Source organism: Podarcis muralis, chromosome 17, assembly GCF_964188315.1.
Source record: "Podarcis muralis chromosome 17, rPodMur119.hap1.1, whole genome shotgun sequence".
NCBI classification, from domain to species: Eukaryota; Metazoa; Chordata; class Lepidosauria; order Squamata; family Lacertidae; genus Podarcis; species Podarcis muralis.
In genome coordinates this window covers 21,585,749-21,604,158 of record NC_135671.1, presented here as the reverse complement: position 1 = coordinate 21,604,158, position 18,410 = coordinate 21,585,749, and the positions used below count along the sequence as shown (strand labels likewise).

General features: G+C 43.5%; 1 protein-coding gene across 9 annotated transcripts in view; it reads left to right on the top strand.

Annotated features, from left to right (window-relative positions):
- KDM4C (lysine demethylase 4C) overlaps window positions 1-18,410 on the top strand; it is a 197,169-nt gene that overhangs the window by 118,641 nt on the left and 60,118 nt on the right. For 8 of the 9 annotated variants that reach the window (XR_013391167.1, XM_077921529.1, XM_028713153.2 and 5 more), the window contains exons 15-17: window positions 582-795; window positions 3,568-3,644; window positions 16,344-16,399. Coding sequence is in view for 8 of the 9 variants with exons in the window: in XM_077921529.1 (XP_077777655.1) it covers window positions 582-795; window positions 3,568-3,644; window positions 16,344-16,399 (347 nt within the window). In the remaining variant the exon portion in view is untranslated. Of the gene's footprint in view, window positions 1-581; window positions 796-3,567; window positions 3,645-16,343; window positions 16,400-18,410 lie in introns of those variants that run through there. The other variant, XM_077921535.1, reaches the window with a different exon arrangement.

Here is an 18,410-nt window from a genome sequence, read left to right as displayed (position 1 = left end):
AGGTGTAACACAATGTCCAGTAACCTGATGTGAAGTGCTTCTTACCTTAATCCATGATCAGCAGGAGAGGGAAAAACCATACATCAAGAGCTTGTTGTGCAGTGTGATGAGGCAAAGGTCCAATACCTCCTCTTAACTTAGCTCTGACAAGAGCAGACACAGTTTGCTGTTGCAGAGTACAATGAGGAGCAATTTCACCTTAAGTAGCAGCAGTAGTTGCAGCTCCAAAGATGAGTTTCCCAGTTTCTGGAGCTGCTGTGAGTGGAATGGTTTCCTCATCATATTAAGCCATTAGACTATGGTTTAATGTGACATGCGGACCAGGCCAGTATGTGTGTGTAAGGCCTGTAAAACTGTAAAATTTAGTAATAAGAAATGAATGCAATGAAAGATTTAAATGAGCAATAAATTTAGGTTGCTTAAGCTTGACACTTAATTTTACAACTGTCAAAATACTGAAATATCTGAAACACGGGACGGATATTTTAGAAGCAATGCGACTTGGTTTTATTATTATTTAAAGAAACTTACCAAGTAAAAGAAAAAGAGCAAATTTCTTCTTTTTCAAATATGTTTTTCAGGCTGACAACCCTAATGAAGAACACTATAGTTGCTCAGCAACAAAACAGAGAGAAGGTTTTGTGGCCAGAGAAAAGACAAAACCACTTATTCCAGAGATATGTTTTATTTATAGTGAGGAGAACACTGAAAACTATCCGTCCAATGGCTTTCTTGAAGAAGATGGAACAAGTCTGCTGATTTCGTGTGCGAAGTGTTGTGTACAGGTCCATGCAAGTAAATATAATTTCTTGACTTCAAATATTGAATGAGTGCTCTCACAAGCAGGGCCATCTTAAGCATATCCTCTGCAGGGATCACTCTCCTCCCACAGAGGCTTGGGAAGGAAGCTGCTGCCCGCCAGCCATATGGTTGGCGGGGCGCAGCTTCCATCCTAAGCCTCTGTGGGGATCGCTCTCCTCCCGCGGAGGCTTGGGAGGCAATCTGCATGCCCGCCAGCCATATGGTTGACGGGGCACAGCTGGTGGGCGTGCAGGGAAAGGGGAGGCCTCTAGCAAAGCCCCACAGCTCTCCCACTCTCTGGGGTGCCCCTGAGAGGCGAGCACCCTGGGGCAATGCGTCAGTAAGCCCAATAGGAAAAATGGCTCTGCTCACAAGCAAATCCTGTGGTACCTTGGGTTACAGACGCTTCAGGTTACAGACTCCGCAAACCCAGAAATAGTACCTCGGGTTAAGAATTTTGCTTCAGGAGGAGAACAGTTATCGCGTGGTGGCGGCACGGCGGCAGCAGGAGGACCCATTAGCTAAAGTGGTACCTCATGTTAAGAACAGTTTCACATTAAGAACAGACCTCCCAGAACGAATTACCGTATTTTTCGCACCATAGGGCGCACCAGACCATAGGGCGCACCCAGTTTTTTGGGGGGGAAATAAAGGGAAAAAAATTATTCCCCCCCCAGGCGCGGGGCTGGGGCGGGGGAAGCTCGAGCTTCCCCCGACCCCAGCCCTCAAACAGGCAGCTCTCTGCAAGCCGTGGGAGCCCAGTGCTGGCTCCCGCTGCTTGTGGAGAGGTCTGCGAAGCCTGGACGCGCTGATCTCAGCGCGTGCAGGCTTCGGCATGCTGGCAACTCTCCGCAAGCAGCGGGAGCGCTCTCGCTGCTTGCGGGGAGGTCCGCGAAGCCTGGACGCGCTGATCTCAGCGCGTGCAGGCTTCGGCATGCCGGCAACTCTCTGCAAGCAGCGGGAGCGCTCCCGCTGCTTGCGGGGAGGTCCGCGAAGCCTGGATGCGCTGATCTCAGCGCACGCAGGCTTCGGCATGCCGGCAACTCTCCGCAAGCAGCGGGAGCGCTCCCGCTGCTTGCGGGGAGGTCCGCGAAGCCTGGACGCGCTGATCTCAGCGCGCGCAGGCTTCGGCATGCCAGCAACTCTCAGCAAGCAGTGGGAGCCCAGCGCTGGGCTCCCGCTGCTTGCGGAGAGGTGTGCGAAGCCTGGAGAGCGTGAGGGGTTGGTGCGCACCGACACCTCTCACTCTCCAGGCTTCAGCGAAAGCCTGCATTCGCACCATAGGACGCACACACATTTCCCCTTCATTTTTGGAGGGGAAAAAGTGCGTCCTATGGTGCGAAACATAAGGTAAGTTCTTAACCCGAGGTACCACTGTAGCCCTGCTCAGTTTCTGAGTACAACTAGGGCGAGTTGCACAACCCACCTTGAGCTGGCTACCTACCTCAGTTCTGCTCTCACAGGTTGTGACTGCCTGCCTCACTCCCTGTGTCTGGCTGACAGGCAACCTCACGCACATGAGGCTGTTGGTCAGCTGGGACTGGTGCTTCTCCTACTGGAATGACAGACAGCCTCATGCAGCTGGAGAAGCATGGAGGCAGTCATGCGCCCTATGCAAGCAGCATTGGGGTGGGCAGCCAGTTCATGGTAGGCTGTGCAACACGCTCCAAGTCTGCTCAAAGAAACTGAGGAGGACCTCCTCAGTTGTGCATAGGGGCCACCAATGTGGTACCCATGGGCGCCACTGTGACCAATAGCACCTGTGAAAGGTCTCAAGAGATATTGCCTGAAAAATCCAATGCATAAGAGATAGCTCTGTTTGCACTGACTCAGCCTCTCCTTCAACATGTCCACATTTTATTGGGTGCCAACCCTCCCATCTGTTTTGAACTCAGATCTCTGTGAGCAAGCATGGCAGCTGTTCCGGTGCCTTTGATGTAGTGGCTGATGGGGGCATGGCTGCACCAATTTGTGGTCATCTCTCTCTCTTTTTAAGATGGGACAGGCATTATACCACTCGCCCACAGCAACCATTTTGTGTTTTCCCATGACTGCTATTATATGCCTGGCAGGGGTTGGTTAGGTTGACCCCCACCAAGGGTGCAGACCCAGGGCGGTGCAAAAATCCCACCTGCCCTGCAGGGGGAGGACCCTCCCTAGTTGGTCGGCAGCAAGGGAAGCGGGCACCGATTAGAAGGGTGCAAGGGATGCGGGGCACCAATACGACTCCTTACCAAGGGCACAAGGGAGCCTCTGATGACTGGTGCCCACAGTACTTCCTCAAAATTCCAAATATGCCCACTGACCCCAAAATGATAGCAACCCCTTTCGTGGTTTTTTGATATAGGGCACCTACACAATCAAACTCCTAAGCTACTTTCACAAATAAGGGTATATAGACTGCAGTGTTAATCACCATGCTACACCAGCTCTCTGTTATGGAGAGTTATTGCTGCAGTGTTCAGATTGTATTTTACCACCTGGAAAAGTAATTGGGATTTCAAAGCTGACAGTCTAGCATAGTGAAAAGATTGTTAAAGATAACAATGCTGGTTTTAGGAATGAGAACTGTTGGTAGCATAGGTGACCTTCCAGCAGCCAGTATAACTGCTAAGCTTACTGTTGGAGAAATGCTCGTTCTTTACTTTTTTTTAATCACACACTATGCAAATGTAGTATCTTTTTTTAATAGCTAGCTTGTCTGTTTAGCTAGAAAGATAATGAAGTACAGAATCTGTTTATCATCCTAGCTCTCTCTTATTATAGGTTGCTATGGTGTTCCTTCCCATGAAATCAATGATAGATGGCTATGTTCTCGATGCAAAAGAGGAGCCTGGACAGCAGTAAGTTATGCATTTTATTTAGTTGTTGTTCACAGTGAAGACCCAACTAAACCTCCTGATCGTATGTGAAAGGGACATAAAAGCGCATTCTGCCAACCATAGCTGAGAGAAGAATTCTTATTTCTGTTTTAACTATCTTGTTATGGTTCAAATTGAATTTCTGATTGCATACTAGTACGTGGTAAATAAGATATGTGGTATAATGTCAACGGAGAAAACAACCGACAATTAATCTCTTATCTGGAGAGAAAAAATCAGAAACGAATCAGGTTTTTCTATCAGCTGTAATGCTGCCACTGCCAGACGGACAAAGAAGGTGCAGAACTTCCTGGTACTTCTCATCTGCCTTGGCATGGGACATCATTGTCTAATTGCTGAACACTGCACAACTTCTTTCAATACTGCAGAGGCATGTCACCCTGAAAAGTGGGACTACTGATAATATCTGCCCTTGTCTCTACGGGGGTTGATTGAAATTTTAGGGACGATCAGCATGCATGTACTTGATCAGAGTGGATGCCAAATGTACAGATACCAGAGTACCAGACTAAAAACTATTGCTGTGTTAACGCTGCAGGTAATCTACTCTTGCAGGGCCATTCATCCAACAAACTTCCTAGACATCATCTCGCCCTGTTCTGACCACAGTGTGCCATACAGACAGATATTGTCGGCAGCAGAGGGCTGATCAAGTACATGCATGCTGAGGAAATGGCTTCTTAATAGAAGCTTTCAATGAATAGCTTCTTTATTGTCCCTTAAACAGCCTTTTCTAATTGTCACGGTGTCAGGCTGTGCAGATATTAACAGTTTAAAATGCAGCCAGGTCATTTGTTTTCTCAGTTTAGATGGAAGCTGGGAGAAATGCAATATTTCATAAGAAATTACAGGACAGATGTGGAATGTGGTTATCATGTGTACACTACTTCCCAAACCAGTGGTGGGAGCAGACTGGATATAGAGTGAACCATGTTTTCAACCTCAGTTTCTCTTCCTGCAGCGAATGGGAAAGCTTTAATACTTGCTGATTTCATCACATTTTTTTCTTTTATTTTTTTAATGGAAATGAGTGCTGATCTGCTATTGTTTTAAAAAATGTCGTGAAACCACTAATTGAAGCCTTCCTGTCACAGGAACAAAAACGGACTGTGCAGCAATTGAGGTTTCAATCCTAAACTTACTTTCTAGTTGTGGGGTAAGAGAGTTGAAAAAGGTTTCACATCTAGCAGCCAATGGTTTCAGATAGTACATGGGTAGACGAGTCTACAAAGCCTGGGGCACATATTTTCACAGCCCCTCCAGTGGCTATGGTGGCTCATTTACCAGAAGTAATGTATTTAATGTTAACTCTGGAAGCCTGTATTCAATTTTGACCAAACTAAGCCTCCTAGAGCAAAATACGCATCATATACATGGTGCCTGGGAGTGGCCGCTGAGACCACATAACACTGGTCTTGAAAGACCTACATTGGCTCCCAGTACGTTGGTGCTGACCTTTAAAGCCCTAAATGGCCTCGGCCCAGTATACATGAAGGAGCATCTCCACCCCCATCGTTCTGCCCGGACACTGAGGTCTGGCTCAGAGGGCCTTCTGGCGGTTCCCTCACTGCGAGAAGCCAAGTTATAGGGAGCCAGGCAGAGGGCCTTCTCGGTAGTGGCACCCACCCTGTGGAACGCCCTCCCACCAGATGCCAAAGAAATAAACAACTATCTGACTTTTAGAAGATATCTGAAGGCAGCCCTGTTTAGGGAAACTTTTAATATCTTATGAATTATTGTATTTTAATATTTTGCTGGAAGCTGCCCAGAGTGGCCAGGGAAACCGAGCCAGATGGGTGGAGCATAAATAATAAATTATTATTATATAGATCATATACCATTGATAGATTATCTATCAAACTATCATCCATACATGCAGTCGCAGGCAGGATTTGAAATATAAGCAGTGGATCTTTATATGATGATGAGTTTTGGAATATCTTTGGAGGCTTAATAGAAAGTGTGTGTGTGTGTGTGTGTGTGTTTGTGTGTGTGTGTAGTTGTGGGGAATGGCAAGTTTGACCTTTGTGTGATTACCTTGGAAGTGGTACAACTGATTATCTGTTTCATTTTTTTTTATATTTAATTGATTGAAGTATGTTGCCTATTTATATTGTAAGTCTTATTCAGACTCTGGTGCGTGGCAATAAATGAATGAACAGGTGGTCCAGCTACCACAAAACCCTGTAAAACCACTTGACTGTAGGCATAAATAGGATGAGTATGCACACTGCAGTCAACATTACTTCTACCATACCACTTTCTGCTCTCGGGGGAGATAGACACTCTAATCTATCTCCAGCCTAAATGAGACATCTCCCTATCCCCCAAGGGGTTGGTGGCACAAAACTCTCCCTATGTATATGTTGAGTGAATTTTTTTCTTAACTTGATAAATTATAAGAGAATCAATCATGTGCAAGGCTGTGTATGTACAATTTTCAGAGATTCTTTGCAAGATGGGCGCTGAATTCAGCTTTCATTCAGCTTGTAACAAACAAATTCCTAGCCCCAAGAGTAATGAGAAGATACGGGCAATTCCTGATGACAGCTCAGAAATTAAAGGGTTTGCTCTTTTTCCAGTTCCAGCATTTCCTATTTTGTAATAATAATCTTGTGTTCCCATGGCTTTCCTTAACCAGCACTCCCCACCCCAAACTCTCTAAGACTTTTTGATGGCCATCCTGTCTCCTACTTGAACTGGGAACATTGCCAAACATCAGCAAGAAAGACTATAGAGAAGTTTTTCAAAATACATACATTTTGACTTCCTCTCACCTCCCATCAGCCTCACCATACTAGAATATATTGTTACTTCTCACACCAGTGTAATTTCTTACTATTTTATGAAAAATAAAAGAGAAAGGTAGAGTGAACAGGTTGGAGGAGTAGATAATGTAAGCAGGTTTCTCCCCCTATTTTTTTAGCTGTTGGTAAAGAACAAAACAGCAGGTAGCAGATATGGTGTGCATATTAACCAAGGCAGGGAAATAAAATGGCAAATACCAATTTGGAACAGATTATTACAAAAATAGTGATTCACATATATAGGTAGTTCAGTGTTTGCTCGGTGAATTGCTATTAAAATGTGCCCAGAGTCAATTTCTGTATCTGTAATATGTTTTCATTTTAGCAGGGTAGGCATTCTTTCCAGGCAAAATTGAATTTTTCCTCTCTTGCTGGCCACCAGAGAAAATTGTGAAAGGTTCCTTATCAGGCAATCAGAAGTTCCAGGACTTATAAAACTGCTTTTGTTGCAGCTCCTGCAGAGTTGCGGGTGGGTGTAAAGGGGAGGGGGAATGGCAAAAGTCAATCCCGGGAACTGACAGGGTGTCTTTTAAGTCAGAACGTAATTATCAGTTCAGTTCAGTGAACAGAGTTAGACAGCACGGCTGCTTTAGCAACAAGTTTGCCGGTTTTCTTTCAGCGAAGGGACAGGTGTGGCGCCTCAGCATTAGCAACGACAATTAAAATGAGTTTCATTGTGTGGGCAGTCTGAATATGTTCAGCGTGGTAAGGGCTGTCATGAACCCAGATCTGTCTTGACTAACAAGGTTTTTGCCTTCTCAAATTAGAACGCAGTCCTGGAGAGATGTTGTATACTTAATATGGCCTTAGGGTCACTTGTTTTAATGCTGGAACCTCAACTTCAAGGATGATCTATGCTACTATCTATTGTTTGTTAGTCTGGATCCGAAACCAATAAACATGGGGACCCTTTCTCATTAGTGCATGGTTGCCTACCCTCTCCAGATTACTTGTGGAAGCCATTGTTTCATGCTTCTTCCACTCCATGTCCAAGCAGTGAGAAGTTCTGGAGGGCAGCAGTACCAGTGTGTGGCTTCCTTTGGAGAGAGAGATAATTGGAAACGTACCTTGTGCTCCATTGTTTGTTAATATATAAATATGCGGTACACATGTGTAAATTTAGCAAAAGAAAGAATATATGTTTTTCTTCTTAGTTAAATTTGCTATTTGAAAAAAATATATATATATATATATATATATATATATATATATATATATATATATATATATATAACAAATATAGGTGGAGCATAGGTTGAGGCTAGCAGCACAATGTTCCTACCAGGCCTACCACCTCTCATCAGATCCCTAGAGAGAGAGACATCATATGCCCCAAGGTGCTTTCAGCAAATATTGTGCCTCTCTCTTACAGTGTCAAAAGAGCTTCTGTTGCTTCTCTCTCTCCCTCTCCCTCTCTCTCTTTCTCTCTCTCTCTCACACACAATGCACCTATCTACGTTCATACACTCCTCTCTTAGGTGAGGTGTCTCAGAACCCTCAATGTTCAGATTTGAAAGATCTCCAGTTATCTCCAAAGGATAACCTGCCATTGAGAAAACATCAATCGCTCATCCTTTCCTGCTAGCTAGTCATCTGTTTAACAAAAGAAAGTTGTCCAAGTACTGTGACCCTGTATCTCTTTAGTTTATAATACCACAATGGCACAGGCTATTTCAGGCATTACACATATGAATCATCATTGTGAAGAAAGGGTAACCTTAATATTTGTAAAGGTAAAGGGACCCCTGACTATTAGGTCCAGTCGTGGCCGACTCTGGGATTGCGGCGCTCATCTCGCTTTATTGGCTGAGGGAGCCGGCGTACAGCTTCCAGGTCATGTGGCCAGCATGACTAAGCCGCTTCTGGCGGACCACAGCAGCGCACGGAAACGCCGTTTACCTTCCCGCCAGAGTGGTACCTATTTATCTACTTGCACTTTGATGTGCTTTCGAACTGCTAGGTTGGCAGGAGCAGGGACCGAACAACGGGAGCTCACCCTGTCACAGGGATTTGAACCACCGACCTTCTGATCGGCAAGTCCTAGGCTCTGTGATTTAACCCACAGCGCCACCCTTAATATTTGTAGCCGAGACATATTTAAGGGGAAGAACAAGGAAGTAAAAAATCCACAAACTAAAAGCAACAAAAAGCACAGATGTTGGAAACAGGTAGAAAAAAATGTTTCCTCGGCCCTAGAAGCAAACAACTATTTCCCCCCCTTGCTGTTGGTAGCACATGCAATCCAGTTTTATAAACAGACTTATTAGTTCAAGCTATAGCAAAGCTTTCTGATCACACTAGCAACACATGCAGATCAATGACCTTCTGGTCAGTCAAAATACTCAGTTTTGCCAGCGAAGATACCAAAGTCGTTTTAAGACCTGCTTTTATAGTCTAAAAGTCTACTACACAATTCGAAAGGGCTGACATCATGAATTTCAAGAGATTTAAACTCAGTCCTTGGAATCACATAAATCTGTAGATTTATATTGCATTCGAAATTTTTCCTCCAGGAAACGTAGCATCAGGAAGAACAGGGAGATCTGAATTGGTGCAATCAGCTCCTGCTTTCAAGGAAATATTTATCCTTCTGTTGGACAAAGAACAATGACTTGATTAGAGGCTATAATTAGCTCAATGAGTGCTAGCCAGTTTTGAATTTGCATCGCGCAGATGCAGACTGGAAAGGCAGGAGGTAAATCTTGAGATCACAGTAGACAAGTGTGTAGCACCACTTGTGATATGTAGGATCAAACACAATCACAGAAGCATTGCTTTCTAACCCTTACTCCTCTTCCTGTTCGTGTTCATTTTAGAAGTGACAGCTGCAGATAAGCAGAATGCCAAAGTTACCTATGATTGAGTACTTTGACTTCCTATAGCCACCACCCCAGGCATTCCCTTCGGCAAAGCTTGCAACACCTCATTTCAACTCCTGCATCATTCAGGATGTGTCACACCCACTCATAAGATTATGCACATTTTTATGTTAACTCTGCACTATTTGCTGTGTGACTAATAATAATAGTTGAGACAGAAGAAGAGTGACATTGAATCCATCTTTGTTATGGCGCCGCTTAAACAACAACAGAAAAGGTGGATGCATCATCCCAAGAAATGAAAAGACCCAAAGAGGTTTAATAATTCATCTGTCTTGCACTTGAATGCGAAACTATATCCTCACATAGCTTCTTGATTGAGAATAAATGCCTCATTAATCTTAAAACATTTTGAGCAGAAACTGCTAGTAAAGTCAGGAAGAATAATGACTGACATTTGAGGGAATGTTGCATACTGTACAACATGTAGGATTGAAAGTGTCCTTCTGGCACACTGCTCAAACAGCGAGCGCCTTAGTTTTATTTCACAAAGCGAAAAATGCTTAGAGGAAAATAAAAATATAAGAAGCTAATTATGCTAAATATAACCAAGTGACTGAAAATCAGCCACATGGTTAAAGTAAAGAACCACTACCTTTAATGTCCTTAGCTATTTTCAAAAAATAAAATAAAAATCATTTGCTCTTCATGATACCGAGCAGAAGGTACGAAATGGTGAATATAAACAAAACATCTTCAGCTCCTTAAAATAGTAAGGGAACAATGCCTATAATAAAATAGAATTCTAAAAATAAAATCCCCATTCTAATTTTGAGAAGAGTATTAAAAAAGACTTAAGCCTATCGGCTTCCAGTCATTCTCAAAAGATCCTCAGATGGCTCCTAATTTGGTACTGGGGCAAACAACTGTATGCATCAACTAGCTTTTTAGCAGTATGATGGAGGATCAGAAGAATTTTTTGCAAAAATGGCTTTTCATACAGAAGAGTCTCACCTTTTCCACTGACTAAAGAAAAAGAATCTTGGCTTTTACTCCATGTGAGAAGGGAAAATAGGTAAACTGGCAGGAATCCCAGTTAGGACAGTCAAGCACAGGGGCTGGCAAACTAAGACCCGGGGGCGGGATGCCTCCCCAGGCTCATAAATCTGGCCCCAGGCTCTGCCACCCGCTCGGTGAGTCCCCGCGTGCTGAAGACTCCTCGCCGTGCGGGGACTGACTTCTGCGACGCTGGCACGGCTTCTGGGCGGGTGGCGACACTGGCGCAACTTCGGATTGGCTACAGGAAGCTCCTGCAGCCAATCTGAAGCTGCAGACAGCTCTGGGCAGGTGGCGACGCTGGCGCCGAGACACGCTCCTGGGCGCGTACAGAGTGCGTTCCTCGTCCAGCTCTGGAGACAGCTGTGGGACCGGCTTGCAGGGTATTTATATTTTTCAGAATATAGTCCAGCCCCCCACAAGGTCTGAGGGACGGTGGACCGGCCCCTGATGAAAAAGTTTGCTGACCCCTGGTCAAGCAGCTCAGGGCAACACAAGAATGGGCCTTTTCTGCAGTGGCTTCCCCTTTGTGGAATGCTCTCCCCAGGGTGGCTCACCTGGCACCATCATGACGTATCTTAAGGTGCCAGGTGAAAGCATTTCTCTTCAACCAGGCCTTGGCTGTCAAACAATCAATGGCCTTTTAAATGCGTGTGGGATATTATTCTTATTCATTATGCATTGTGTGTTTTTATGTTTTAAACCACCCTGTGATCTTTGGATGAAGGGCAGAGTAGAAATGTAATTAATAAGAATTCTCAGAATTGTGGTATGATGCAGATGCAGTGAGAATCCGAGGAAAACTCATACAGAATGCTTTCCAAACTGGTTACCCATGCAATCCCGCTCTCCTTTTGACTGTATTTTCAGCATCAGAAATGTTGATAATGTATAAATGAACATGATTTGGAGGCAGAGGGGTTTTTTGTTTTTTACTTTACTGCTAAAATGTAAGTTTCTGATAAGGACATACAGTGTCGTCGTCAAAGAAACACTGATGTACAACAAATCTCCTAAAGAATTCTAAGCTATGAGAATGGTATCGAGTTAACTTTTTAGACAGATGGCCATATATTGTTAAGAACAGATCATATGCTACCTTTCTCTAGTATGGCATTACTTCCTGCTTATTCTAACAGAAATGCTTCAAATGTATTGATTTTTTTTGAAAGGCATAATAATTATGCTATTAAAGGGACCCAATTGACATGTGTCAGGACAGACTGTTTGAAACTACTCTGTTTCTTTCTTCACTTGCAGAAGATGAGACTGACTTTCAGCCCACATAGAATATGGGTTAAAACAAGAAATCGTACATTTTAAACAAAGAGTTTAAGACAATTTTTATGTAATCTTTCTTAAACATACACACCCCCCCTTCTGAAAATACCAATGGAATTACCACCATTTCTAGCAGAATGAAGTCAGTGGGGACAACCTTGTGAAAATGTCCTTCTGTCTAGTATATTTAAGGTTATGTCAGCTTTTCCACTGCAAACCTGTTTACAGAAAGTGATAACAGATCCATAAAGTTTCATTCCATGCTGTAGGCAAATACACACAATTGGTAGGCTGTTGGAGGGCCCCCCTCAAAGAAAGCCACAAAGACTGCTTATTTATTTAATAGAATATAGTAAGACACAGAAAATATTTCATCACTAGGATGGTTTCTGAATTTTTCTTCTCGTGCAGCTGCCAGAAAAACAATTGACAAAAAAATAAAAAATAAAATAAAATCAATTTGCTGTGAGAATCATGCTTACTTGTTTTGTGTGTGTGTGTGTGCTCATTTTAATAGACTCTCTGCACATTTACACTCCATAAACTTCATAGCTTTTAATGAGGCTATTTAAGTTGAAGATTATGCTCAGATATAATCACTATAGCATGTGCTTGATGAGGAGATGACCTTCTGACCTGATCTGATAAGATAGGCTTGTAGAGAAAACTGAATCTATTCTGCAGCACTTGAAAAGGATGGACCTTTTAGGAGCACTTATCTGACAATGATAGCAATTACGAAGGTCGGGGCTTTTTGTCATGGGTGGCAGAGGTAGGTTGCCTTAATACACAATTAACTGGATACGTAATCTGTCACTTCTCGTCTTCCAGGCATACAAAATACATTTGCCCGACACACACGCACAGACACAGTGCCCCAGCCACTCTGGGCGGCTTCCAACATATATAAAAACATAATAAAACATTAAACATTTAAAAACCTTCCCTGTACAGGATTGCTTTCAGACGGCTCAGGGGTCGGATAAATCCATACCATCCAACATTTCTCCAGTGAAAATAGGGACATTCTAAGGAAACATCTTAAAGGGACGTAGGTGGCGCTGTGGGTTAAACCACAGAGCCTAGGACTTGCCGATCAGAAGGTTGGCGGTTCGAATCCCCGTGATGGGGTGAGCTCCCGTTGCTCGGTCCCTGCTCCTGCCAACCTAGCAGTTCGAAAGCACGTCAAAGTGCAAGTAGATAAATAGGTACCGCTCCAGCGGAAAGGTAAATGGTGTTTCCGTGCGCTGCTCTGGTTCGCCAGAAGTGGCTTAGTCATGCTGGCCACATGACCCGGAAGAACTGTCTGCGGACAAATGCCGGCTCCCTTGGCCAGTAAAGTGAGATGAGCGCCGCAACCCCAGAGTCAGTCATGACTGGACCTAATTGTCAGGGGTCCCTTTACTTTTACTAAGGAACATCCTAAGGGACGTTTCAGGGTCAAATCAGAAACTGGGATGGCTTCTCTGAATCAGGGATGTCCCTCGGAAAATAGGGACACTTGGAGGGTCTGGTGGATGTGGTAAAGACCTCGTGGTTTAGTGGTGAGGAGATCTATGGTCATTTTAGTGAGAGCAATTTCAAAGGAGTGTAGAGGGCAGAATGTAGATTGTTATGACATGTATTGGCACAGGGAAGCGGCGCCTGTAACTGCAAAAATACTATTCTTTCATTTCGTGACTTTTGCATAGTGGGATTTCAAGCATCTCAACTAACCCTGAGAATTGCACATCTTTAATAATGCCTGTAACAGACAACTAGTTGAGAAACTAGCTTCTTTCCTGTTGTCTTGCTCAGAAGCTTCTCCACTAGTGTATGAATCATAATGCTGATGCAGCAGTGATAAAGCATAATGCTTCTCAGCAGAGTTTCAGTATGGCTACACTAGAGCTTACACCTGTATATGGATTACAGCACCTCATTATGATAACGACTTAGATAGAAGAGAGAGAATACATAGAAGAGCAACAAATATTAAGGAAGGATTAAAAATGGCTCTGTTCATGGATAGCTAGGGGAGTTTAACTGCATACAGCTTGGAGGAAAGGAGATAACAAGAGAATGTGATAAGAACCTGCAAATATTTGAGAGGGACTAACAGAGGAATGCGGGATGACTTACAGCGGCTGAAGCAACGTAACAAGAATTGGTGTTTTAAAGTTAGCAACATGAAAAGCATAATCTAGAATAATTATGTTTACCATGTGGCTTAAACATGGAATGATAGTATTGGTTCAAGTCACAGGTTCGTTAATGCCTTATATGGTTTTCAGTATCTCTTAGAAGTTACAGGTAGTAAGAAGAAAATCCAGCTCTTTTTCCTCTGCTGAGCAATGTATCTACACTTACAGCACAATCCTATTTGAAAATAAATCCCACTGAGTTTAATGGATCTTATTTCCAAGAAAGTGGGTATAGGATTGCAGTTTTTATATGTTTCATTTGTATACAGGTTGTTGGTTGGTTTGTTTTTAGATATAGCAAAGGGCTATTGGGTGCACAAGGCTGCATGAAAACTAAATTTCCTATTTTCACATACAATTTGGAGAACTCCCTCTCATTAGATCAGTTCTTTTAGGCTTAGTTACTACTGCTGCTTTCCCTGTGGCCAAGTGTATAAGACAAGGCTGAAGCCCAAAGCAAAATTTAGGTAAGGAGGTAATGGCACCCAACTGGATAAAATTAAGAGGTAGGCTGTAAGAATGTGATACTCTAGAAAACACAAGTGGAATAAATCTCCTGCTCCTGCAGCTGGCACCCATAAGGAAAAGCACCAACCACTTAAGAATTAATACTCAAAAAAGAGAAATCAGCTGTGCTTATCTGATGTGCAACTCTGGCTCTGTTAATAGAACCCTTAAACTCCTTTAGGTCTGCCAGCTCTAAGGAAGATGTAAATATTGCACCTATATGGTTGGCCAACATGGAAAAAATTCATTCCATAGCCATTTGATAGAACTAGATGTGATGCAAGAAATCTCTGATAAGGATTGCCTGCTATTTGCTCAAAAATTATTAGCACTTCCTGGCAGATAAATCAGAATGAGTATGTGGAACTAGTGGAAGGGAGACGTTAAATCCAAAAAAACTGCCAGGGAGGGGAAAATCCAGGTAACTACTGCAGGGGGAGTATTATCAGGAGAACATGGGGTAGAATACCGTATTTTTCACACCATAGGACACACTTTCCCCCTCCTAAAAAGCAAGGGAAAATGTGTGTGCGTCCTATGGAGCGAATGCAGGGGGGAGGCAGGCGGGAAAAGCCCCCAAGAGCCGCACACAAGCTCCGTGCGCTCTTGCGGGCTTTTCCACAGGAGGGAGAAGGGACTGACTGGCCGCATCAGTCCCTTCTCCCAGAAAAGCCAGGAGAAGCCGCGATCTCTTTAAAGGGGTTCCGCGGCTTCTGCGGGCTTTTAAGAGAGGTGAGGGAATCCCCCCACCTCCCAGGAAAGCCAGAAGAAGCCGTGCAGCCCTTTTAAAGTGTGCGTGGCTTCTGCCGGTTTTGCAGGAGGTGGGGGAATTCCCCCACTTCCCAGAAAAGCCAGGAGAAGCCGCGATCTCTTTAAAGGGGTTGCGCGGCTTCTGCGGGCTTTTGCGAGAGGTGAGGGAATCCCCCCACCTCCCAGTAAAGCCAGGAAAGCCCTGCGCAGTGTCTCCCGGCAAGGAGAGGCTGCACGGGGCTAAAGGGGAAGCCAAAACAGCGAGCGGGATCCATCCCGCCCCCTGCCTTGGCTTGCTCCATAGCTGTGCGCAACCCCTCCGGCAAGGAGAGGTTGTGCGCAGCCTGTACGCTGCTCTTTGGGGCTGGGGGGGGAAGATTTTTTTTTCTTGATTCCCCCCCCTAAAAACTGGGTGCGCCCTATGGTCCAGTGTGCCCTATGGTGCGAAAAATACGGTAAATATCCTTCCCAAAATGACATTGTCTTTACTTGATTTGACCTTTCAACCTCTGGTGCCTATGTTGTTGTTTTTTAAATAAAATCATGAGAGATCCTAATCATTTGCTTTGTGTCTAATATGCCACATCACCAAACTTTTTTGCTCATTCATTGTGAAACAGATCAAAGCCCTTAGACGTGTGTCCATATTTCACTTCTCTTCCATAACCTTTTGCCTGCCCCTTATTCAGTGCTTGTGTCACCCATTCTTTCTCTCCCTGCATAAATTAAATAAAAATCACCACTCTCCATCCAAACCTGCTAAGTAACTTAATCTTCTACCTACCCTCCCGACCTATATCATTTCTCCCTTCCTTTGTAGCATAGTACAAGAGATGCACTATAGTGATCTCTTCTTCTGTATAGATTTCTCTGGAAAACGATTCTGTATAGATTTCTCTGGAAATTGACTAGTATCCTCCCTTGTAAGCTTTGGCTTCACGTAGGCTTTACCTTTCATTTACTATACCTTTCATTTACTATATGCGGTTTTCAGCCTTTAGAAGAATGCCCCTGGCTTGCTAAATTCTCAAAAACAAAACAAAAAACAACAACACTCACCATCTTTCTGCAGGGACCTTATTTTAAAACATTTTGAGTACCTCAGTACTAGGGAGCTTAATATGACAAAATTCAGCCCCCCCCCCCCAAGAATCAGTCAATTACATTCCTAATTTTTTATACCTTACATCCAGGTGTGTAACAATAGTTTTTAGCTAATTTAGATTAATTCTCTCTTTTTTAAAATTTCTTTTGTAGGAATGCTGTCTGTGTAATTTGAGAGGTGGAGCGCTCAAGCAGACTACCAACAGAAAGTAAGTGAATTCTACAGCAAAGCACAGGGGGTGGAGCAGGATTGGGCTTGGGGACCATATTTTGTGTTTCCTCATCCTGGTGGACCATTTTGACAGGTGGATGGCTCCTCTCAATTACCTGATGTCACCATGATGTCAGGTGACCCATCTTCAAATTAAAGAAGGGGGTGGGCACACTCTTAAATGCCTTCCTGGTTGTTCTTCCTTTGCAGCCCGGCTGCAAAGAAAATTCTCAGATGAAACTATGGCTTTCAGTCAGTGCTGCAGTGCTAACTTCAAGCCCAACTTTTTGCACGGATCAGCTGTATTTTGAAGCTCCCAGATGGGAACTCAGGGAACTCTTGTCCTTTCTCTGCTTCAATATCAATATGTGGTTGTCATGAATCAGCTACATGTTCACCCACCCTAATTTTTTAAAAAAATCTCATAATTTTGTTGCCACCATGATTTGTGTACGGTTTGGCACCTCTGAAGAATGGTTGTAACACATTTTTTCAAAAACCTGTTGGTGCAGTTTTGTATTATTTTGATTAGCCTTTCTGTCAAAGAGAACTGGGTTTTAACTGGGTTTTAGAAAGCCTGTGGAAACTTAAAGAAAAGATTACTGCTGTGTTACTTACCTTTCCTTGCAAACTCCACTTTTAGTGCTGGGTTTTAAATTTCAGTTAGCAGGCTTAGACAAAGACAGCTTCAAAATGCAATTTACGTACAGTATTCTTTTATCTCTACAAAAATGAGCTAACATATGGACCTCTCTTCTCCAACTGAAAGGTACAGGTAGCTTCCAATTAAGTTGCTAAGTTAGGTTGCTGCTTCTTTTTAAATGCATTTTGTGAGCTAATGTGCAAGTTTTGTTTTATCATCCTCTCATGCTTAAATATTCCACACTCAGCTTTTGTTGATGACAATATAAAGGAAGGAAATGAAAGCTCATTTGTCATTGTTTGCATGGGCAAGTCTTACAGTTTTATCTGATGTTCAACTTATTTTTCTTTAGCTCTGGAATTCTGTGATTATGGTAGTTAATGTGGTATCACTAAACTTTTGATAGAAATTAGCATTTATTAACAAAATAATCAATCTGAATCAATTTAGAATAACTCTGGAACTCAAGCTGGTTGGTTTTCTTACTATTACTTACAATAGACTCAGAAAATAGCTCTGCAGTTGACACCATACTCTTTGTAAGACCAATATTCTGTAGTCAAATAGAGCAGTGTTTTAGCTTAGCAAATGATGGAACTAAAGCAAGCTTTACCAACATGGCACCTGGACAGACTTTCCCAGGTAACCACAGGTCTTTCCTCCCCTTTTTGAAATTAGACTCGAAAGAAGCATTTGTTTGTAACCAGCTATTGTTGTTGTTTGTGATCCCCACAAAAGTTTTCCCCAGTTTGCAAATGTGGCCATGGTTCCCCAAAGGCTGGTGATCCCTGAACCTTTTTGTTCAGTTGTAGAAAAATCTGTACCTCTAATTCAGTGCTATTTTTGTGGCATTCTTCAGTCATTTCCTCCAGGAAAAGTGTGTATTTCCAAAAGGACTTCCATTTAAAAGCTCTCTAATTCAAGCCCTTTCATTATTAGCAGTGTTAAAGACAGTCTGAATGGGCAGAAACCTCCTCTTGGTTGACTTTCACCCTGTTGAATAACACTTAACAATTTATGCTCTGGATATTCCAGGAACTTCCCACCCTTGCCTTTTGTTCTGAAACATCAATCAGGTGCATGCTTGGATCTTTATGAAAGGGACAGCAGTTCAGATTAAGAGCGAGGTTAAGCAATAACTTTCCCCATGACAGGGTGGACAGGAGAGTCTCCACCCCCATTGTTCAACCTGGACACTGAGGTCCAGCTCCGAGGGCCTTCTGGTGGTTCCCTCATTGCGAGAAACGAAGTTACAGGGAACCAGGCAGAGGGCCTTCTTGATAGTGGTGCCCGCCCTGTGGAACACCGTCCCATCAGACGTCAAGGGGATAAAATATATGGCGTTTAGAAGACATCTGAAGGCAGC